Raw genomic sequence first — 25,616 nt, forward strand, 5'->3', positions numbered from 1 at the left:
GAAGACGTGGTCGCTTACCCATTGACTGTTTTTTCACAATTTTATTTAAATTTTTTGGAGGATCCATAGGAAAAAGAAAAAATTTCGGTACCCACTGACCCCACCCACCATGGAGCCCAACAAGGGGACGCACTACAAAGTCAAGCAAGGACAATGCAGCAACACCAGGGTTTCATGAGCACTATACCCAAACACCAGCATCAGGCAAAATGTCCACAACACCCGTTGAGAACTTCCAACACTGGTACTTGGTTGACTCTAGCCCAAGTGGACCAGCCGATTGACCCAAGGGGGGCCACCCAAAGGTCGCCCGTCTACAGGAATTGAAGGCCAAAGTGGTGTGTTAGGGTTGGACCCCTCAACCACCAGGATCCTCTCCTCCCCTTCACGGGTTGCCAAGCACAGCAAACACGTGGGTAGATGTTTAGAATCCAGAGAAGGTAACCAGACAGAACAGAACCTACCCTGGGAGGTCCCCTCACCACGAACAGGAATCCACACCGAGGGGAGCATACAAGTAAACTTACTTGTAAAAAAATTTCAGTTTATCAATCAAATAACTGAATATGCATAATTAATTTGGATTCAAATACTTCATTAAATGTTCACTGAATGACTAAAAATGAAACATTCAATACTAAGTCAAAGCAAAATATACTGACTATGCTTTACTGCTTCTGATATATCTATAACCAACACAAGTCTCTTAACTTTCCCAAAATTTGCAAGATTTTCCTGATGCACAATTTAGAACTTTCTAGGTCTACTCACACAAACTTACTTGAACTTAATGTCTTATGCCTTCTTGCTAAAACAAACTACAACATAAAAATGCAAATTTTAACACTGCCCTCCTTCTCAGTTCATAAAGTCTCTTGAACATCCCTAATACAAAAATAAAACACAAAAGTAAACCCATGGTATACACGAGATGTCTTGTCCCATGTTGTTGTTGTTTTGGGTATTATTGTGTATGTGATCAAGTGAAGCCACTGGCAGTTACATCCTTAATGATCCTCTGAAGGTAGTCAACTGAAACTTGCAGCTTCTCAATGAGTTTCTACTGACAAGTTCTTCTCTGCAATTTCTTGTTCTCTCACTGATGAACTTACAAAGATAATCATAGTGGATGGTCTTAGCTTGGATTTATTATCCTTTTAGATTCTGTAGTTCAAATCACTGATCCTTTTTAGTATGATGTATAACCCTTCTGAACACCTATTTACCTTTGGAACAGTTAGATCTGTTCAGCCATACCATGTCATATTGATGAAATCTAGTTCTATCAGCATTAATATCATTATGATGGCCATCCATTTTATTACAGGCTCACTTAACTCTTCCCTAGTTAAATTAATGTCTAACATCTTTATCCTTTACACCCAGAGAGCTCTTCCAACCACCATTTCCTCATGACGTGCAAGTATCTAGTTCCACTATATTCCAATCACTAAATAAATATTTACTGCCAAAAATCCCTGGCACAAACATTTCACTTCTTGGCAGTACAATGACCACCATCTATTTTGTTACTAAAACTTCAAACTCTGGTGTTGTAATTACCAGATAATACATAGAGTTCCTAGTCATAGACTCCAAAAGCTATCTAAAACTATCCTAATTCTGAATCTATGTCACCACATGAAATCAGTTCCCATTACACACTTTTTCTGATATCAATTACCCTTACATCATGAGACACAGAGAAGTTTCATATAGTAACTTTTAACTTCTCTTTTGCTGGAACTTTATACCCATCTGCTAGTCACATTAACTCCTCTCCTCTTTTCTTTCTTGATTTCTGAAGACAGTTTTCCCACCTATCACTAACAAATCTGGTTGAACTACTGTAGCTGTAAAAACAGTATCAAATCAGCACACTGCAAGGATTTCTGTCAATAAGCCCAACAATTCAGGAACAATTATCCTAAAACAAATGAACTTCTCATTTGGGGAGATAGAATATTCCCAGCCAAACTTCCCCCAATACAGCCAGCTAGTTTGCATCTTTTTGATATCCAATTACTGTTTTTTTATTCATCTGTTTAAGACTCAAACTCACATCCTTAGGATATTGTTCCTTAGTTTCATGACAGCTGTTGATTCTTTACAGTCTCAGCTATAATAGCCATATATCCCATAGTAATAACAGTTCCCTCTGTAAGACGTTCTTACTCCATATTGGCTATAATCTACAGTTTCTCACAATATCTACTTAAGTTTGACTTGAAACACCTATTTTAATGTGATTTATTTCTTCCATTCTTAATGGATTCTAGTCCTATCACCAACTTCAAAGCTTCTTTTAAAGATGTATACATTATTTGCTTCAGTCAGATTCTCATATATCCAATATTGCATCTATAAATTAGTTACATGACAATGAACCCATTGTCAGCAGTGTCAAGTATGCTAATAGGGTAAGCCTGTAAGTTCAGTTGCTCTGGATAATTTTCCTTTCCAAACTTTTTAGACAAGGTAGTGGCTACCAATACTGGATAGTTGTTGTGGATCCAGCTGGAAAGTTACTTCATGGGTGAAAGCTGGTCTTTGTAAATGGGTAGCAAGATGAATAGTTTGTTTCTCACTATTCCATCCTCTCAAACTGAGTTTGGTATGACTCCCATAGTACCTTATTATCATGGTCTACTGGTTACTCAATTGACCAATGTTGAACTGGACATCTAAATTCTATAACTGTATTTGAAAGTGACATGGTTGGAGTAGCCAAGGAGAGTCATACAATCAGATAACATAGCAATGGCACTAACAGGTGTCAACCAGGCATCCTCCTATTCTACATTTTCTACTAAATGGTGATTTAAGTTGGAAATTGTAATCCAATCAAGTTGTGGCAAATTTATAATTCATTTTGTAAATATTATTCTGTTACTTATGCTTTATCTCATTGATGATTTTCCTTATTTCACTTTTGGCAATGTTAACATATTTCTGTACTTTGCTTTTGATTTGATGAATGTACTTCATTTTCTCAAATTCACCATTGTAACTGTATATACCTCTATGGCTTTATTAATCTCATCTTTAAATAGGTTAATTTTCTATTATTATTATTCTCTGACTATTATGCCTTTAATTCCTCCTTAAATTTCTAGTTGATTTTTTGTCTCCTAATTCCTTTTCATTTTCTTAATCTTGTTTTAAGAATTTAATCATCTTAATTAATCCTTCACTTTCATTCTTTGACCTTGTGGTCATTATCATTAACAGGAAAAGTTCTACTTCAAGTACATTCAGAGTTCTTGCTATTTTAACCCACTCCTGGCAACTTTTATAACATCATTCTCAGATTAAGTGAGTTCTTTTAAACTATATCTTTAAAAGTAATGTGAAGTTCAGTCTACAGTCAAAACAGCACATTATTCATTACTCAATTTTTTTAAATTCAGTAACATTACAACCTTCTAATTTACTTAAAAATATGAAATAATTAATAATAATTGGTAGTTAAAACACTAACAGAAATTAGTAAACTAATACAAATAACTATAAATATAATAAATAATATTTTTTTCAAGTGTCAATAGTATTTGAACAACAGCAGATGGATAAAGTGTTGTACACACATTCCTGTTGAAGCATGCTTTAGTTGAATTGTGAATTTGTAGACTCATAATGAGGGCCACACACTAATCAAGGATGTTTTCAGTCATCAGTTTTCTGTAAGTTATCAAAGTGGGAGGTCATGTCCAGTTATACAAAAGTGGTTACAGTTTGAGTGATACTCCCAGTAATAGAGAGTTATACCTCAACAAATACTTTAAGATTACAGAAAGATGTAGCAGTGAAAAATTATCCTACAAATGCTTGCTTTGCTTGCCTTTAAAAACACATTCAGTGAGAAAAGTAAATCTGCAAGAAGCTTACAAAATTTGTGTCCATGAAACATTTCTCCATTGTTAATGAATCTGAGTCTATTGTAAAATGAGGTGCAGCATAAAAAAAATTAACAGTGACAACACATCTAAAACACTTGCAGTTGATCAAAAGAATAAACAACTGATTTGAACATTGAAGGAAAGCTCTTGGGTGTCTCAACAAAAGCTGAATGGACTAATGTTACACTTCATGGTTTCAGAGTTTTTGTCATTTAGAGTTGTTGAGTTCACCTCTTTTAGAAGTTTAATCATATCGCTACAGTCAACAAGAACAGCCATTTCTCAAAGAACATGAATGAGACAAATGAATGATAACAATGAGGAAATAATTAGCATACTGAAGTCTCAGTCTGTTGCTAAGACTGAGGTAATTACAGAAACAGGTATTTAAATAATCTTCAATTTTTTCTTAGTTTCTAATATTCTCAGACTTTTTAAATTGTAAAATGCTGGTGGGTTGTTTTTTTGCACTTGACATTGGATCATCAGTTTTATTGTCATCATATTTACTACAGTTAACTTTTAAATTCTGAACTTCATCAGTTTTGTTATTAAAAGCACATTTGGAAACTGACAAACTATTACTTTTATTTCAGAGCCTGATTAGAAGTGGCTGTGCACTGGATAAACTACAATATGCTGGATTGTAAGTATGCAGTAATTGCCTACCATTTTATAAAAGGTTGTCATTCCTATGCTTTCATTGGAAAGGCACTAAAAGCAACAAGTGTTGATTGCTGCATCCAGTACAAAATTTTCAAGATTACAACAGATAATGGCAACAACTTTGTCAAAGTTTTCAGGTTAGTGACATATTTTAAAGTTACATGATTTTTGCCTACATACTTAAATTACTGCACACACAGTTTCAAGCAACAGCCCTTAATCAGGTGAGCCACAACCACATTTTCAAATGGCCAGCCCATTGTCTTTTCAGGATTACTCTCATTTGCGGCATCACATGTGCATTAGCCTATCAGAAAGAAGCCTCAAAATATCAAGATGAGAATAGCAAATGAAATATCAAGAGAGAAACTTCTATTATACAAATATGTGTGTGGAAATGAATGAAGGAATGAAATAATTGGAGCCAGAAAGATGTACATCACTTACATAACAGATATACATTACAGCAAACATTCACATAATTATCCCCTTCATGTCTGATAGTCTTTCCTTAATAAAATAATCTGGCATAAGCCAGAATAAAATATTGAACAGATAATTCATTGCTGTGGACAGGTTAGTTATGAAAACAATAACATTGATTTGTTTTTGCACTCATATTGTTAGTTTAAATAATGAGCAATAACTTCTTTTAGAAACTTCTCCAATGATGCATTCACCCTCTCAGTTGCTAACTGATACATTAGCTGTTGATAACAACACATTTTGTTTGTGTATATGCATTTTGCCAGACCAAAGCTGTGCCTCTCATGCACTGAACCTCGTTACTACTACTAATATAGATAAAGCTTTAAATAATGCTAGTATAACTAAAGTTTCAATCAGTAACAGCAAAAACTCAAACCCTGTGGAATAAACAGACTAGAAGTACTGTAACTGCTAATACAACTGAGAGAGAAATAAGGGGATGCTTGGATGTTCCTTGTCCAACTCATTGAAAATCAATGTTTTCTGCCTTAAGTTGCATAGATAAGTCAGTACCTTGAAGTAGGTCAAAGAACCAAGCACCAAAGTTTTTGACCAACTGGGCAATGTGCAGCTGAATCCAGCTCAGAAAATTTATTTCTGAATACATTCAAGTCACAAGACCTGTTACTAGAGCACTTGACATCTTGCAATGTAAAAAGAAAGCATTTATGGGACTACTGATTCCTACCTTGTGTGTTTATCTGGCCAAATTGGGCAATTTAATGAACTGTTTCAAATTTTAAATCCTGAGTTGAAGTATTAATTAAAAGCATGCAAGGTAGATTGGCATCATGTTCAACAATGAAGACTCAGTTCTTTAAGCATGTTTTCATCCTGGCTTCAAACTCTTCTGGCTTCTAAAAAATCAGAAGAAACAAAGTTCAACAAAAACTGATCAAAAAGACAGAACAGCAAGCAGCACAACATGGTAGAGAATCACCAAATAAAGATAACACAATAAAATCTGAAAATGAAAAATATTTCCAATGCCTGCAAACAGAGGGGCCAAAAAGTACTGGACACTAAGGTGTTAAGTAGTTTGTACTTTTCTAAATAAATCTATTGTAAAACATGTTCACTAAGATGCATTTTTAGACAGTTTTAATTTCATTACATACAACTATACCATCAGGTGCTGCAATTGAATTTGTTTGTTTTGGTTTTGATGGAAAAGACATGCTGAGCACAAAACAGGGATCAAAATTTTCTATTTAAAGCTGCACATGTCCGTTAAAAAATCAAGTTTGACCGGCACTTTTCCCATATATCACCGGACATCGTGACAGGTGGTCATATTCTAACATATCGGACACAAATACATCGTCCCCTCAAAAATAAGCGAGGCAAAAGCTGTCTATGAGCAGCCCAAAGATTTTGCTTAAGTATATTCTATAACGAGTGGAAAATAACTTGCAAAATTTAAGATTTAATTTAAGACAAAAAAAGCAAATTTAAAAAAACGGTCGTGAACGCTCACAAAATATGCTTTTCAGGTCGCCTTATCCGTGTCGTCCCGGATAGTCACGTGACTGCCAAACATTCACGACGAAGTGACCATGACGTCTGATAGTAAAAAAACGGGAAAATCTCACGATCTATTTCAGTTTGGCTTCACGAGCAAGTCTAATGAATCAGAAGACGATACTACGGACCCCCAAGTGTTAAAGCAAAAATTGTTGCCGCTGGTACTGGCGCTAAGCCTACTCGTCGTTTCCAGGATGAATGGAATAGAGGCCGACCATGGCTGGAGTATAATAACGCTACAGGACTGATGTTTTGCTCAAATTGTCAGGAATATGACCAAAGTAGTGGAAGGCAGAAGAACACCTTCATAACAGGATCTTCCAACCTGACAGCAAGTGCTGATATGGAGCATGAAAACAGTAGCGCCCACAGTCTAAGTTGTCAAGCTAAGATAGCAAAAGAAACACCTGATTTAACTCCCATTATGAAAGAATTGAGCAAACTTAACCAGACCGAGAAAGATCGTTTGCTTGTGCTGTTCAGGACTGCCCTTTATATGGCTTTGAATGCCAAACAATTAAGCGACTTTCAAGAGCTTTTGTTGCTGCAGGAGCACAACTTTGATATGAACTTAATAGAAAATTATGCCAATGACAAACAAGCAGTTGTCTTTATGAAGTATATTGCAGAAACAATTAGAATTAATGTCAGATCTCGTCTGCACACCTCATTATTCTTTTGCATTATGACTGATGGCTCAACAGACACTGCCAACATTGAGCAGGAGATAGTCTATGTAAGATACTCGGACAGTGACTGTTACCCAGTAACCCACTTCCTGCAGTCAGTTGAGAAGGCTAATTCTGAACACTTGCTACAGGCACTTAGCTAACGTAAAGGTTTCTTAATTACCTAGGATGAGAATTTTCTGGATTTATCCTGAATTCCTAATTAAGAAAAAATTAAAATGGACAATATTTCATGTACATTTGTGTTTTAATTCAGGTTTACATAGTCATTCCATTATTAATATACATTAGTGAAAACTCAAGCATTTCCATATTGAGTACTAATTTTTTGTACTTGCAGCATTGTATCCAAACCTATGGAAGTTTCATGACAATTTGCTACAGAACTGGGCTGGCCTCAAAGAAGCTGGTAAAGCGAACAACATTGTTGTTAAAAAGCCAACAAAAGGGACAGGAACCTAGTCGGTGGCCTACAAAGAGCGCAATCTGGAGTCAGTTTCTCATAACTAGCCAGCTTTAGCAGAGTATTTGTATCAAGTAAAGCTGCATGACAAAGGGGAACGTGGACAGAAAGCTGCAGGATTATACAGTACTTTGACAAGCCTTAAATTCATCCTGTACATGGACATACTTTTGGCAGTTCTGCCTGTTTTGACATCTCTTAGTCTCAAAATGCAAGACAATTCTGCTACTGTGAACATTGTTTCTAACAGTGATGTCGAGAAACCCACTTGTTGAGAAATTTATATGCAAAAACGGCTCGTTTGGGTTGAGAAAATATTTTACATAGAAGATGGCAGTTTCTTCAGCCACGGATTGAGTAACTGTCTCTTTTTGTGGCACTTTTTGAGCCTCTGGCCATTGTCTGACCACTAATAGCAATCTTCATAGCGCTCTTCTATGTAAAATATTTTCTCAACCCAAACGAGCCGTTTTTGCATATAAATTGTTTCTAACAAACTCACTGTTTGTAAAGAGAAGCTGGGCAATCTGATCATGTTGAGAGATCCCAGGAAATTGTTAAAGAGCTCACAACAAGTGAACAAACTGGCAAGTGGTTACATAGAGAAAAGGTGATTGCTATTAGTGGTCAGACAATGGCCAGAGGCTCAAAAAGTGCCACAAAAAGAGACAGTTACTCAATCCGTGGCTGAAGAAACTGCCATCTTCATAGGTAAAATTGTCACATATCTGAATGAGGGATTTGAAGAATTTGATAAGGATTTTATTGGTGCCTTTCAAATTTTTGAACCATGCAACTGGCCTAAAAGCAAGGAAGCATTGTCATCTTATGGCCATAATGAACTCCAGACACTATTGGACCACTTTGGTGCTCTGCTAGAAGCTAAGGGTTTCAACATTGCAGCTGATATTTGCCAAGCTGGCTTACATGAGACACTGCTCAAAGCCACAAGACTTGCCAAATCAGATGAGTTCCTGGCTGGTAGTGCAAGTGGATTGTGGGCCTACATATTAAGTCAGATTACTATTGAGGACGGTAAACCTTTCCCTGGATCAACAGTGTTGGTCTTGGTATGCCTCATGCAGATGATTTCCATGTCATCTGCTGAACCAGATCGTGAATTTTCCCAGATGGCAGTTATTACGGATGACTGGCAGTCCGAACTAATAAATGATTCTCTTAATGACTTGATGACAATAAAATTAGCCAAGAATAAGACCTGTGATCTTGCAAGCACAGAATTAGAGTTTAAGTCTGTAAGATCCTGGTAGAACAGTAAAAAAACCAGATGATTTGTGAGTCCACATGGAACTTACACACGTAGAAACAATAGAGATACTGAGTCTACATCAGCTGATGTCTTAGTGCTAGATGACTAAATCCACCAATTTGATTGATGTGTCATTTTTAATGGATACAAGGCTTGTTGCCACTTGCTTTGAAATGTTTCAGTGTCTTAAATAAAATGATTCTGTTTTATATAATAATTGTCTCTACTTGATTTCTTGTTTTCGGTAATGTCCGGTGACAATTTTGAGGTGTCCTGCTAAAATTTCAAATGTCTGGCAAGTTTCACTGTCCGGCAGGACATGTGTCCTGCTGAAAATTTAGAATATTTCTACCCCTGCAAAAAGAGGAACAATGCCAGATGCAAGCTTCAAAATAGCCATTATCTTGAAATATAAGAGTGGTAATAGCCTCCTAAAATAACTGTTTTAGCAGTGCAGTTATTATATTGATAAAAGTGTTATATTACTTCACAATAAAACTTAGTTTATTTATTAGTTATTTTAGTTACTTGTATTACTTGCACTGTGTAAACCATTCATACATTGCTTTTACTTTGAATATTATAAATGAAAATTAAAAGTAGCTCCTTTAATTGCTTTTCAAAAACCTCCAAGTGTATAATACATATTTTGTCTTGAGTTAAATGCTTGTAGTTCAGCTCTGTATTCACAAATATGATGTACATGGTGCATGTTCTATACACACAATTGTTACTCCTTACATTTTTTACACAAGATTTTGGTTGACAACTATAATTTTTATCAGGTAACAGCCAAAATAACGTCATTACTTTTCTATTAATGCACCCAACACTGTTTGTTGTAACTTTAAGCTTAGGTTTATAAATTACACTATAATTAATCTACAAACAAGGTTACTTGGAAAGTTTCACAGCTGATTGATGAAGAACTAATTAGGTGATAACATCAATTCAATTACTTCACAAAATGACTGAAAACAAATCTAACTCAATAGTCACTTACTTTTACTGCTAACACACTAACTAAAAGCAAAACACTCTTCACCAATTTCCATACTTATAGTCTACTCTCATTTTTCAGTATCCCCCAAATTTACCAGATTTACATGATTCTAAATTTCAAACATTCTAGCCCACTTTCACAAACTTACTTAACCTTAACATCATGTGCTCTCTAGCTAAAGTGTAAACAAAATATATGGTCTATTACAATACAACACTAGTCTTACTCACCACACTAGAATGCCTGTACACGTATATTTACTTTACACAAAACATCGCTCGTCTCACTCACCACACTAGAATGCCTGTACACGTATATTTACTTTACACAAAACATCGCTAGTCTTACTCACCACACTAGAATGCCTGTACACGTATATTTACTTTACACTAAACATCGCTAGTCTTACTCACCACACTAGAATGCCTGTACACGTATATTTACTTTACACTAAACATCGCTAGTCTTACTCACCACACTAGAATGCCTGAACACACATATTTACCTCACACTAAACATCGCTAGTCTTACTCACCACACTAGAATGTCTGAACACACATACTTACCTTACACTAAACATCACTAGTCTTATTTGCCATGCTAGAATATCTGTACACATATACTCCAGTAACAAAAATGCACTAGTGTTTTACTGTATCTTTATATTCTGTGACAATAACCTTGTTCAGACTAGAATACTACATTCTAAAATTTAATATAAGTGATTTACATCAGACCTCTTCAATAACACACAACAAAATTTACATGTACAATCTAGTTGAGACTTAAACCTCTGTTTATGCAAATTCCAGCAGAAATAACTACCACTTGTCTTTCTTCATTCTTTAACTTTTGTTCATGTGTTTGCAGTACTTGAGGTTGTTCTAATAGTCTCATTTGATATACTTATTTAACATATCAATGTTTTGAGACACAACATGGAGCCTATTGGTCCATTATAGCTGTTCCATCTTCAATACTAAACTAATTTTTTCAAATAATCTTAAAACCAACCACCATGTTAGAAACACAAAACTGTCTTAGCTGAAGATGACTCCTACCTTGCCAAAATGTATACATGTGCCTTCCTAGTCCTACTATTCTCACTGTTAATTACAAAAAAACAATGCATCAACACTATCAATTCCTTTTACAATATTAAACACCTCAATCAGATCCCCCCTAACTCTTCATTTTTCAAGAGAAAACAATACGAGAGATTTTATTCTCTCTTCATATGACAGCCCTCCATCCCAAGCACCATTCTGGTAAACCTTCTCTGAACCCTTTCCAACAGTTCAATGTCATCCAAGATAGAGTCCAACATCAAACAAAATATTCCAGTTGTGGCTTAACCAGCAACTTATCCTATCTTTAACTTCCTTCCAAACCCTTGGAGAAAAAATTCTTCGGCCCAAGAGACTTATTTTTTGTGTCTTTTAATACTTCAGTTTTTCTCTTTACCAGTTCAAAATTAATGCAACCATCTCATTTTCATTCATTTGTCCATTTATAACAGTCTCACACTCTTTGGACATATTTATTTGCTCAATGTGTTACTCACTTTCACATAGACATACTCTGAATACAGTTAGTTACGCAATATATTTTGCAAAAAAATACACAAATACTGAATCTTATGTTCACAAACATACTTTTCAGACTTGTATAATGTACATGTGCATACTTTATATAAACAGATTGTTAAAATATATTACTTAATACTTTAAACACATTAAATTTAACTTTCAAAATAAAAATTTTCTATGATCTCTATCTCAAGACCAAAGCAGAGAAACCCAGAAAGAAAATTAAAAATAACTCACTGTTGGCTGTCTTACAGTTTTTGAAAAGATTAAAGCATTGAAACTGATGATGCTGAAAGATTTCACAGGAAATAAGTTAATGACTTTTGAAACTGTAACACTATAGCTGAGAAAGAACAGAAATCTCAACAGTGCTTTGATAACAGTTACCAGAAAATCTTGGTTATGCTGTACATATTACAAAACAGAATAATGCTAAAAAAGGATATTACAGTATTCTGTGTAGTTGAGTTATGTATTTCCAGTTTGTGAAACAATAGATACACGGTAATATCTTCAGCATTTAAAAGCCTGGAGAATATCTCACAAGTCACCAGAAACAATCTAGTTCTGGAAACATTAAGGTTATAAAGAAACAATCTTCCTCTATAACCCAATAAAAATAAACATCTTACACAGTCAACACCTAATTATACAAAATAGGAAAAAAAAATACAGTGATCATAAACAATTTCATGCCCCTATCTGATGAACTAATAAAATTTACCAATCAAGTGTTTTGTTTGTTAGGAGAGTTAAGCAAGAAACTACATAAAGGACCACCTGTGCTTTTCTCACCACAAGTATCAAAACCTCCTTTCTAATATTTTAAGTTTGCAGATATACTAGTGTGCCATTGAGTCCCAAATCCAAGATGTAAAAATTTAAATTTTAAACCAACAGTACACACCACACTAATACAAATTATATCATAAATACAACTAATGAATACACATTTTTCAAAAGCAGGATAAAAATTGCAAATGGAATTTAAAAATTGATGAAGATTAGGATACTCTTCTGTTCTTTCATTTAGAAACAACCATATTTATAGTTATCATTCCAGTTCTTAAATCTTGATATAACAAAATTATTAACTGTTAACAAACTAATTGTATTTTGTATTTGCTCCATAGATAATAACAATGTATGTGTATGGATAAAAATGGTCAATATCAAAGTGTTTTTAAAACTATTCTACATTTTACAAATGCTACTTTGATGTTTTTTCAATAATGTAAAGAAATAAATGTTACCTGAATTTTAATCATCTATCTATCTATCTATCTATCTATCTCTATGTATGTATGTGTGTAAAACACACACACACACACACTCATTTCTTAAGTGATGGTGTGCTTGATATTAATCTCAGCATAACTGTACATAGCAGGAGTTTATCTTAAGACCAACTTTATCCTCTACCTGAAATAGATCTCAGTACAAGTATTCCCTATGAAGCAAGAATGGGTAGGATTCATTGTCACCAGTATGTATAATTTGTATCTTTAAACCACTGGAAAGGCTGGAGAGAGTGACAAAAATAGAGGTGGAAAAAAACCTCAAGGTGGTGTACTGATAGTAATACAAGTGTTGGGATTGTCCACATTCCAACTGTAGTATCATATCCACAGGATGTCAACAGCCAGATTCATGGAAAACCAAGAAATAAAAGTAATCACCTTATATGAAAATTGGTTGGTGGATTTGGTGTTTTATGGCACAAAGCAGCTAGACTATCTGTACCAAACATCTAGTAAAAAGTTAAAAATTAAAGTAAAATAGAAAATATATAAAACCAAATTAAAGTAAATTAAAACAAAGTTCAACAAAATAGCATAAAACCTACGTCTACAGCATTAAGAGAAAAACTACAGTAATACAAGTTGTAGAGGACTTTCTGTAGCATAACTGTAATTATCATAACTCACCAGGAAGACTAACAGTAAGTACAAAAACCACCATCAGTCATCTGAAGTTGGCCTTTCCAGTCCTGGTTTCAAATTATTTAATGTTACAGCCATTTTCTAATTTCAAATCAAACTAGATGGATTGTGATTCTTAAAAGGGAAACATTAAATAAGGTTCAATGTATAAGTTAAAAAACTTAAATGGTATTCAAAAGATTAATGACCTTTAAAAAACTAAAAACATTTCTAAGGTGAACAGTGTCACCACCACCAATAATACTGTCTAACATTATGGACAAACCTTGGGAAAGAATATGTTTAAAATTGTGTTGTCGTTGAGAGTCGTAACGATGACAATAAAGTAAAATGTGGTTTACTGTGACCTGAGTATCACACAGACTACACAATGGTGCATCAGTTCCAGATAAAAGAAAACAATGAGTTAAAAAACTGTGACTAATGCATAGTCTAGTTAGAACAACTTCCTCTTTCCAATCCTTATGGAAGCAAGACGGCCAAAGTCCAATAAATGGTTTTATTTGGAAAAGCTTGTTTTCACATTGCTCACTCCAAGTCAACTGCCAACTGGCATGGAGCTGAGCCTTGAATACAGGACCATAGTCTCTGTATGGAATAGGAACAGCAGTGATAGTGCAAGAGCAGATAGATTTTACTGCAGCATCATCGAGCTTGTTCCCACAAATACCAACATGGCTCAGTATCCAGAAAAACTGGACAGAAGTAGATGTTAGAGAAATGGGCCAGTTAGTTTTAAATATTGGCATGAACAGGGTGTGAACTAACATGAAGCAATTCCAGGACCAGTAGATAACTAAGCGAGTCAGTATAAATAGTGCAGTTTGAATATTGCTTAGCTTCTATGTGATCTAGGGCAAGAGAAATGGCATACAGTTCAGAGTGAATACAGAAGCTATAGAGGGGATTCTGCATGCAACCACCGAACCACAACAAACCATGGCAGAGCCCACAGAGTCACCTGGTTTCAAACAATCTGTATAAATAGGAATGGAAGGATGGTTTGAAAGATGTTCAGCAAATAACATACAGTATTTTCAATCAGGAGTGTTTGCTTTTCTCAGATGACTTAAAGATAGGTCACATTTGGGGACTGTAAAAATCATGGTGGGATGTGCTGACCAGTAGATACAGCAATGTTATCTAAGGACAGACCCAATTCATCCAACTGCACCTGGATACAAAGGCCAAAAGGAGCAATGGCAAATCGTCTATTCTGAAAAAGTATGGCCCACCGAGGAAGGAAAACACAATCCCAGGTGGGATGCTTTGGTAAGGAATGATGGTTCGAAGCATATGGTAAAGACAGTTGCAAACTGCAGAGGTGCAAAGAAGGTTCATGAAATTCTACATATAAGCTCTGAACTGGGGAAGTGCAGAAAGCCCCAGTGCAGAGCCAAAGTCCATGATGATGAATGGGGTCCAGCATCTTTAAGGCCATAGACCAGTGATCCATAGTCGAGTTTCAATCAAATAAGAGCATGATATATCTTTAGCACAGAACATCCATCTGCTCCCTGAGTGGTGGAAGAGAGAACACAGAGGATGTTCAGTACTATTGTACATTTGACCTGTAACTGCTTGATGTGTCGAATAAAGGTCAGCTTATGGTCAAAGTTAAGCCCATGAACTTTGTCTCAGGGACCACAGGCAGCACAACTTCACCAATACCGAGTTCAGGATCAGAGTGAATAACCCATTGGCAGCAAAAGTGCATGCAAACAGTTTTAGAGAAAGAAAAGTTAAAACCATTTGCTGTGGTCCACTTTAGTAAAAGACTGAGGGCAGTCTATAGCTGCCACTTATTAAACCTCATGTTCGACGAATGATGAGAAGTGAAAGTCATCAACATAGAGCCTGTTTGCAACAGAAAAAGGGAGTTGTTCAGTGAATCTCCTGTCCATTAAAAAAATTATTTAATAAAAATGGGCAAATGACCACCTAATCCATATATATGGAGGTCTCACAAAATGCCATACCTCCAAGTTTTATCATAAGCCTTCTCAATGTCAAAGAATACAGATACAAGATGTTGTTTGAGAAAGGCTTCTCGGATGGACATTTCAAGTCAAATCAGGTGGTCCATTGTGGAGTGCTGTCATCAGAACCCACACTGGATGGATGAAAGTAGTAGTAGGTTGTTTGATTTGAGGAACCAAAGGAAACAAGCATTAACCATCCTCTCTAAGGTCTTACAGAGACAGCTCAAAGCAATTGAATGGTAGTTTGAAGGAATCTTAGGATCTTTCCCAGGCTTAGAGAAAGGTAAGATAATAGCCTGGTGCCAGGCATTAGGAAAAACATTCTCCTGCCAGATCCAGTTAAAAACAATTAGAAGAATATCAAGAGAAGCAGGAGAAAAATGGTTCAGCATGTCATAGTGTACATCATCTGGTCCAACAGATGTACTGCCAGACCAATGAAGGGCCAGTTTCAGTTCAACCAGTGTAAAGGGACGATTACAGTCAGAGAGACAATCAGTTTGAAAGGAAAGATGTGATTGTTCTGCCCAAGTCTTGATGGCAAAGAAGACAGAGGAACAAGCAGACGTACTAGATACCCGACAAAAGCTTTCACCTAGAGTATCGGCAATGCTCAGGATGTCAGCTACTTCTTGGCCATCATAGAGTAAGATTGAGAGGGGGATAGAAGTGTAGTACCCACTGACCTTTCAAACAGTATCCCATATGACTTTGGAACTGGTGGTAGAAGATATGCCAGTTGTAAACTTAATCTAAGATTCCTTCTGGCTTTAACGTCTTACCCACCTAGCATGTGCACGGGCCTGCTGGAAAGCGATACAGTTTGAAAGCGTGAGATACCTACGGAAAGTATCCCAGGCCCGTTTTTGAGCCTTCCGTGCCATATGGCAGGCAGGATTCCACCATGGACAAGGATATAGTGGAAAACGTGTTGAGGTTTTAGGAATACATTGAGCAGCTGCTTGTATAATACAGTCAGTTACTGCTGCCACACGGTCGTCTATTGATGGCTGACAGACGATGGCAGGATCGAGTTCTGTGAGAGCAGTGAAAGTGGATCAGTCTGCCTGATCCAGCTTCCACCGGGGCACACAGGTTGGGTGGCATCAACCAAGGCCAGTCTCTCTCAAAAGTATAGAAAAATGATCACTGCCTCGTGGATTATTGCCAACCGTCCATGAAAACCGGGAGAATAATGAAGGGGAGGAAACAGAGATCAATAGCAGTAAAGGACTGACTAGGTGCGTGAAAATAAGTGGAAGAACAAGTATTGAAAAAAAAAGGTTCTGATCAGAGAGCATACGCTTTAGAATGACCCCTCCTATCAATAACAGCACAACCACAGAGGAGATGATGTCCATTAAAGTCCCCCAGGATTAGAAAGGGAGACGGCAACTGTTCAACAAGAGCATCAAGGTCTGATTGATCAAATGTCTCTCCACAGGTGACAGGTAGAGAGAACAAACAGTGATGGTATGACCCAAGAAAACATGGATGGCAACAGCCTCAAAGGGTGTGTTGAGTGACAAAGACAGGGTGGGAACATGCTAATCAACCAACAATGCCACCCCTCCATGTACTCATCCATCACACAGCCTGTCATTTCTGTAGGGAAAACTGCCAAAATGTGACTGTATCAGCAGGTTTCAGAAATGTTTCCTGTGAGGAAAGACATACAGGAACTTAGGAAGCAATCAGTGTTTTGATGTCATCCAGATTAGATCATAAACCTCAACAGTTCCATTGTATCAAGGTGGTCATTTTTAATGACACGTTGGCGAATTGGTTGGAGAACCCTTCTGTTTATAACCATGTCTTTTTTCTTTACTGTCCTTATTTGGGGAGGTCTGTCAACCTCCATGGATATTGCTCTGGGTTGATTGGGTAGGTCTTTGTTGTTGGAAGGGGATTCCAGTGACTGAGGACGTGAATGAATGACTGTTTTGCATCTTGGGGTGAGATAAAAAGGTATATCTGAAGAAATATCTGTACCTGGAACCAAAAGATGTGGATCTTGGGGTTTGTTGGAAGGTATGGGAGGAACAGAGATGGGTGTAGAAGTTGATTCATCAACCTTTTTAACCATGGAGGTCAAAAAGCTTTTTGTTTGTTTTGAGAAAGATTCTCTTGGAGGCACAGAGAGATCTGTCTGCACTCCAACTGTAGTTGTGAAACGAAGTGCAGCAGCACATGTCCGAGATGGAGTGGTGGACAGCAATTTTCGAGCCTCAGGATAAGTAATGTTATGAGTCATTTTAAAATGCTGCACCTCTTTTTCCTCCAACCATTTAGGGCAAGAACAAAAGTAGGAAGGGTGAGAACCATTGCAATTGACACAATGTTGACACGAGGGGTTGCACTACAATGTCAAGCAAGGACACTGCAGCAACGCCAGGGTTTCGTGAGCACTATACCCAAACACCAGCAAAACATAATGTCCACAACACCCGTTGAGAACTTCCAACACTGGTACTTGATTGACTCTAATCCAAGTGGACCAGCCAAATGACCCAAGGGGAGCCACCCAAAGGCCACCCATCTACAGGAATTCAAGGCTAAAGTGGTGTGTTAGGCCACCATGCATGGCAAACACACGGGTGGATGTTTAGATATCAGAGAAAGTAACTTGAAAGAACAGAACCTTCCCTGGGAGGTCTCCTCACCACATAACAGAATCCACACCGAGGGGAATATCATGTTTGCTTTATCACTAGCTAACATACATTCGTCTACATAAAAACCACTTTAGAAGTTGTGTATGATCTATATCTATATTTTCAGCAATTTATCTTCACTGAGTTTTCCCAACAAAGGTATGGCAAAAATTAATACTGTAATAACCAATATGTGTAACTTTACTTCTATATAAACACAACAAGTTCAGTACAGTTTCAAATATACATTAATTTAACACATTATACAAATCTAAGCACCTTACCAGTTACTCCATGATCAATGATATAATTAATGAAAATAAAATACACAATTTGTAATATTAATCTACTGTAACACTCAGCTCATTAATTAAAAACTTTGTACTTCTACACCAAGCCAACTCTCAATAAATGTAAATAGCTTCATAAAAACACTAAATTATATAACCTTGATGAAAATTCAGTCTACGAGTAGTACTTTATCAATATCCTAATGAGAGTTCAAGCACACCAAATCCACTATTTTATCCATACCTAGATTAATTAACATTTTCACTGAAAACAAGTAAGACTTAACTTTTCCTAATCCATGTTAACTGACTGCAAAAATATAAGACTTCTCTAAATCCTCATAAACTTTTTACTAAATTCAGAATGACTAAAGTAAGAACAATTGGCTAGAAAGTGCTTGGGCATTCCTTAAAAATCAGTTAACTTGCAATCTTTCAAAACCCAAGACCTATTAAAAATTAAGATGAATGGTTCATCAACCTGCTCTATTTCTTTCAATGTCATCAAATAAACATTGTCTGATCATTCCCATTTGAAGCAATTTATCCCTAAAATATTTCCATAATCAATAGCTTGTTCCACTTCAAGATAGTTCTTTTCTCATATCATAAAATTCAGCTATTCTGAGATATTAATCTTGACCTTAACATATCTCAAGTTTAATTGTACAATGGATGTAAGCACCCAAATATTCTTATTAGTGATTAATACTAAATTTAAAAGTAATATTTATCTGTAGTTAGTTAAGAAAAGTGCAATCCTCTAACAATTCTATAAAAATGGCTAAAACTTGTCCTTAACATATTGCACATGCAGTACATATGATTCTTCCTTTAAACAGTCTGTTACTGTGGAATAATTTGTACCCAGTAATTTCAAAATGACTTCTCACATCATTATTTCAAGTCAAGCTATGTTTCAATAAACCACATATTATTAAAATCTTCCATCTCAACAAAAGATCCAAACTCATCAAGTTTACTTCTTATACTTAGCATTTGAATAATAGCACATAAAGCAAGGTCTAGGCAACTGACTTTAATAACCGATATTGATGATTAATGTTATGTAAAATACATGGATTAATCAAGATCAAAAGTAAATTAATAATGTTACAAAATTTCAACTAGTGTTTCTAATTACTCTCATTATCACTTTTCATTGTTATTTTTGATTAATTAAACTTTGTTCAACTTTACTGAATACTGTTGCAACTCACAAAAGTAATAAACTAATGTAAATTATGCTTTCTGATTATTAACATTTTTTAGTATTCTAACTTCCCAAATAACTGAAATACTGCCATTATGTTTGTTCTTATATACAAAACTAAATAGCAGGCTACCAATGCTTTGCCCATTGTGGGTACGAAAACCTGATTTGTGGCATTATAAGTTGTTTTTAGGGTTAAGTGATGTAAAAATAATGGTCTTTTGTTACATAAGCCATCTCATGAAAATAATTGATTAGTTTTATGTAAATCAATGAATGAGTAAAATGATTAAATAATTTCTAATCATCTAGCTCTGCAGTAACTTCAGAATGTTTTTTTAACAGTTTTCCCAGATGAAAACTTTGTTTTTCTAATCTTTTGGCATTCTTTAAGGTTGGGTCACAAAGAGAATAAGGAGAAAATTACAAAAAAGCATTATTGATTAAGATCTCTAACATTGCTTTCTTTGTAAAAACAAATACTGGAAGGAATCACATTAGGTATTTAAGATTATTATGGGAATTGACAGTGTCAGTGGATTATCTTTTGTTTTCCATAGTTAACAGTGAGAACTACATGATAAGAAGACAAAGTTTGGTACTATAAATGTTCTCTAACAAAAAGTTTAACTTTCTTTCAACAGGGTGGTTGGCCTTTGAAATGGGTTACCTTTGAAGGTGGCAGATGCACCAAATTTTATAGTGCTTAAAGGATGGCTTTCAATGTATTTAAATTTGTATCAATTAGGTATGATGTTTGTTGTTGTTGTTCTTGTCATTTTTGTATAGTTTGATAGATGGGGCAACTTTGACAGATCAATAAGCCCTGTATTGTTCTTAAATGTTATGTTCACCTATATTTGCGATCTGTCCTGATCCCCATTAACCTCATCCCCTGTTAACTCAATCTAAACATCCTTATAGTCTTTATGAACTACAATAATCAGAAGTCAAAAGATCTAATAATCTTTACGAATTATTAGTTAGTCCTCATTTGGAATATTGTTCATGTCTGACATCCTTAACTAAGGAATGATAATGACTTATTGGAAAGGTTTAGAAAAAGGCTACTAAGAATGACTTCAGAGATGAAAAACTTATCTTATGGTGACAGGTTAAGACCTTTTAATGCTTTGGAACTCTTGTTTTTTTTTATATTAGCATAATATATGGACAACAAACAAAGATCTCTGGATTCTCTAAGGCTATCCTTGAATACCTACCATTGAGAAAATTCTAAATTTAAACACACACTTTTTTTCATTTTTTTAAGGAAATAATTGACTTCCCTGTTAAATTCTTTGTAAAGTGTTGGTCTTCATTACTACCAGTAGCAACTCATTCCACAAGTCCATAAATCCGTTAGTTAAATAAAACAGTCTTAATTGGAGACTACCTGAATATTTCTAAACCATAAACTTCTAACATATTCAGATGTACAACACAAAGAAATCTAAAGACTTTATCCTACCAATTCTCTGGATAATCTTATAAGATTCAATAATATCACCTCTTACTTTTCTTTGATTTATTAAAGACTGCTAATGCTTTGAACAACATTCCAATGAAAATTATAAACTTTGGAAGTGTTTACTTGATAATGTGGATGCGTTACAAATATATTTGTACAGAAGATTGTGTTGATGTCTAACTGATGATGCCAAAGTAACTTATACAAGTTTGAGTGCCAGATATGTTCACAGGAATAATACTATTATTTTGTCCATTTCACAGTTTGCATAACCTCAAATCATTTAAATGCATACTACAGTTTTGTCAGTACATCTATTGCTGCTCTACCACAAACTGTCACTTTACCAGTAATGTAGAGTAAAATGAATAGCTCATAACTGACACAGAATACATAATACCATAATGAATGGCATTCTGTATAACATCATGGCATGCATACTTTGATGTCCACCCTTTTACACAGAATTAACACAATGACTCCCAAGCCTATTTTGCCAATACTTTCCAGGGTCCCACTAGTCATTTTACAATTACTATTTTTTTAGGAAAAGTGTATATGTAGCCAATGTGTCCCAGCCAATAAGTGGCCCTTTAAAAAGAAAATAGAGCACGACTCACCTGTGGATCGTGTGGGTCTTACTGGAAGGTTATCACTACCCACCAGTGGGTTGTGTGGGAGCCACTATGTTAAACTTTAACTGGAGAACAAAATGGATGTATAGTTTTTACATTTAATTCTTGATGCTTTAATAAGTTAGGGTTAACCTTAATGACACAAATATAATTGTTCTTCCTTCAGTTTCATTTTTTATAAATGCTTTAGAACAAACAGTGACATATCTGTAACAATACATCTATTTAATATTATCAGTGAATTATCTTGACATATTAGAACAATATGCAAGATAAATCATACAAGCCACTGAAACAATTAGTTGTTGCTAATAATGAAGCTAACAGAAGTTTGGAGTGTGTTCACAGACAATTATTACAAGTCAAAGTTAGGCCTCACGTAGCCTGCTCTACCATAGGATTTGTTTTATCAGTCAAAAAAATTCAGAATGCTATTAGGTTATTTGGGATAATCACCTTATAGTGATAGGTTAATATCTTTACTGAGAAAACAAAGGTAAGAAGTCACCTTATTCAAGATTACAAGGTTTTCTAGGTGGTTGATAGTATAAAATACTCTTATTTCTTTGTGCTATATTTTAAAGATAATAAAATAAATGAAGACATATTAGGATTTGGTGAGAGACAGGCTATGCTCCAATTACAACAATTTTATTTTTCCAACAATGGATTTCAACACTTTATTATATGAAATTAATGATTTCTTGACACATAAATGGTGAATTTGTTTTGTTCAAGAAAAGCATCAATGGACCCTTGTTGTTCACAGATCATATTAACAACTAACAGAAGATTAAAAAAAATTATCCAAAGTACTTCACCATATACACTACTTCAGGAATAAAAAATAAAAATAACATTTGCAAAAACACAACTGCATTGAGGAATTCAGGTCACAACAATGAAGTCTGCAGTTTTAACTCTTCACTTCAGAACTCAAAAACATTAATCATTACCAATATCTTAAACTTCTAAAATTTATGTAACTTCCAATACAACAAAGTATTACACAGCTTGTAAGTTGTATATAAAATAAAGTGTAAACCATTTTTAGCTTTGGGTTTAACAATAAACAGAGCTTTAAATCAAAATGCTTACATTATTATTAGCTCATAAAGCTGACAATTTTTATTAATTTACGGTAAATATAATATTTGGTCCAAAACATCCCAATATACACTGTATAAAGGTATTTGAAAAGCCTAATACTTCTAAAATAAAATATTTAAGTAACAACATGAGAATAAAAATAAACTCTCAGATGACGATCATTGAAAATAAGATGTTTAACACAAACTATTGCATATGATAAATGGCAAGTCAAAAACTCACCAGAATGTTTTGTTTTCATGATATAGCATACAAATTGCTTTAAGAATGAAGCTTGTAACTTGTAATAATGAAGTTTAACCAATCAAATACCTTGATCTCTAGTGTTATCTTTTGCCATTTTGTAAGCTCAACTCTTTGAATGTATATATGTGATAAGATCAAGTACTCTAACGTAAGTCATTAGAAAAATCAAACTGTGTTAACCTTTAAAACAAATACGTCACTTACACTAAAGCTATATTTAAATTCTAATAAAACTATACATTAGATGTTAAAATTAAAACAAATATCAAATTCTACTATAATATATATTGTATACGCTACAAAATCTTAAGTTTTAACAGTTGGACCTGATAAATTCACTAAGCCATAACAGTGAAGTTACAGTTTTAGCGACAGGGGGCCTAACCTGAGTGGAATAAAACTCACCTTTGAGTGGAATGAATCGCTCTCATTTAGTGTTTGTGACCGCAATTTGTGTGTTAAATGTCTGATCATTGCAGTGTGAAGAAAACGCTGTTAACGAAGTTCAAGTTTTAATGCAGAAAGCCGTCAATAAGAAAAGAACTCCGTCAATTATCACCTTGATGTTCCATTTAACAAATCCACTGTTAACTCATCTTCAGTCATTACACAATTTATTATAACATAAACCTTGCAGCACCAAGGGTTGCAGCTTGTACAGCTCAACGCTGAAAATATTGAGGTTTTAACGACTACTGTTAATAGCGTTAACGTAAATCACTGGGCTTCTTTCACGCGCCTACAAACTTACTTTTTGCCATAAATAACATTTTACAACTGTACTACAATATCTAACGTTAAACAAAGACCACATAAAAAACCTACTACAACTGGAACGCCACCGAGCCATCTTCCTCCCCTTAACTCTACTACATTTATCTGAGGACAGTCAGATATCAGCTGAAACTACATGGGCTAAGCCATTTCCTTTGAGGGGATGATAGTAATACGGATTTCTCTGTTCTTTATATATTTTTACAAATGTACTTTTAAACTTAACTATTACATATTAACCACAAATGTAAAAGTATAATCTTTGTGATTAATACGATATATAAGATATTTTGCTTTTTCTTTTCTATCGTTACGTTTATCGAAGTATTGAACATTCTGCATCAAAAAATAGATTCGCCCAACTAATGCTTCATTGGCTGTTGGAATTGGCGTTCTTCCAGCCGGTGTTAGGAGGACCACCATGATGAAGTAAAATGTACAAAACAATGAGATCAGTATCTTCTGTTCTCTCGTGCTTGTTTGTTTAAGAAAGTAACGAATGATTTCTAGTTAGTAGCTTTAGAGCTTAGTTTTATTAAGAGAATAATGAACGATTCCAGTATCTCAGTTGATAACTAATAAAATAAAACTATAACAATGTTGACAAAGGAGAGTACAATAAGATAAATCATCAAAAAGTAAACTACAAATGCGAGGTGAAGAGTCGTTACAAAGTAGGCGTACTATATGCTTCTCTAAAACTAAATATTAAAATTGGTGTTTACTTTAAAAGGTTGTATTTAGTCCGATACCTTGAATTAGAGGTCTATTACTATTAGTTTGTTTGTTTTTGAATTTTGTGTAAAGCTCCACGAAGGCTATCTTAGCTAACCGTCCCTACTTTAGCAGTGTAAGACTAGAGGAAAGGCAGCTAGCGATCACCAATTACCGCCAACTCTTGGACTGCTCTTGTATCAACGAATAGTGGGATTGACCGTCACATTATAACGCCCCCACGGCTGAAAGGGTAAGCATGTTTGGTGCGACGGGGATTCGAACCAGCGACCCTTGGATTACGAGTCGAATGCCTTAACCACCTGGCCATACTGGGCCTCTATTATTATCCGAGGATTAAGTTTTCCATAAATAATATTTACAGTAGACAGATTGAGTTTTAGTTCATGAATTTTTTCTTGAGAATAGATTAAGAATGTGCTATAATACTCGAATAACATTTGGTTTCATTCAGTCATTAATGCACTCAGAATGTAGGGCTTCCTCTTCGGTCAAAAGCGTTCTTGATTATTACATAAATACAACTCGACATCATATATATTATACTGCCATTAAATACCAGAATAGAAAAATTCCATAGCAATTTACTTTATGTCTGCATGCGTTCTGAATGATAAAATTGCATTGCTGTCACTTATAAATAATTGTCTTATTCACACTAACCCTAAAGCCTTTCAATACTTCAGTCTGAAGACGCAGGGTGGGATGAAAATACGTTACTATATTTTATTTTGGCGCCATAAATAAAGTATCATGTTCAAATTCTAACTAACTACATGGTCTTTCCTTTTATCGGATTAAGTTTGAAACACTATTCTTGGTTGTTCAACTGTTCTTTAAGTCAGTAAAGTGTTGAAACGGACAAAACTGTTAGAATAAAGAGCTGCCAATACCCCCGCATTAGGGGTTAATCTCCCCCTATCCTGCTGACGTAGGATTTACTTCCGCGCAGCGAGACATAAGTTGGAGTA

The 25,616-nt window shown here is 35.1% G+C and overlaps 1 protein-coding gene across 4 annotated transcripts in view; it reads right to left on the reverse strand.

The window, feature by feature from the left end:
• Positions 1 to 24,021, reverse strand: part of LOC143252397 (uncharacterized) — a 239,930-nt gene extending 215,909 nt beyond the window's left edge. For 3 of the 4 annotated variants that reach the window (XM_076504442.1, XM_076504441.1, XM_076504443.1), the window contains exon 1: positions 23,542 to 24,021. In XM_076504442.1, the coding sequence (XP_076360557.1) occupies positions 23,542 to 23,610 (69 nt within the window). In that variant the 5' untranslated portion in view covers positions 23,611 to 24,021. The remainder of the gene's footprint in view (positions 1 to 23,541) is intronic. The other variant, XM_076504444.1, reaches the window with a different exon arrangement.
• Positions 24,022 to 25,616: the final 1,595 nt, after the last annotated feature.

This window comes from Tachypleus tridentatus, chromosome 6, assembly GCF_004210375.1.
Source record: "Tachypleus tridentatus isolate NWPU-2018 chromosome 6, ASM421037v1, whole genome shotgun sequence".
NCBI lineage: Eukaryota > Metazoa > Arthropoda > Merostomata > Xiphosura > Limulidae > Tachypleus > Tachypleus tridentatus.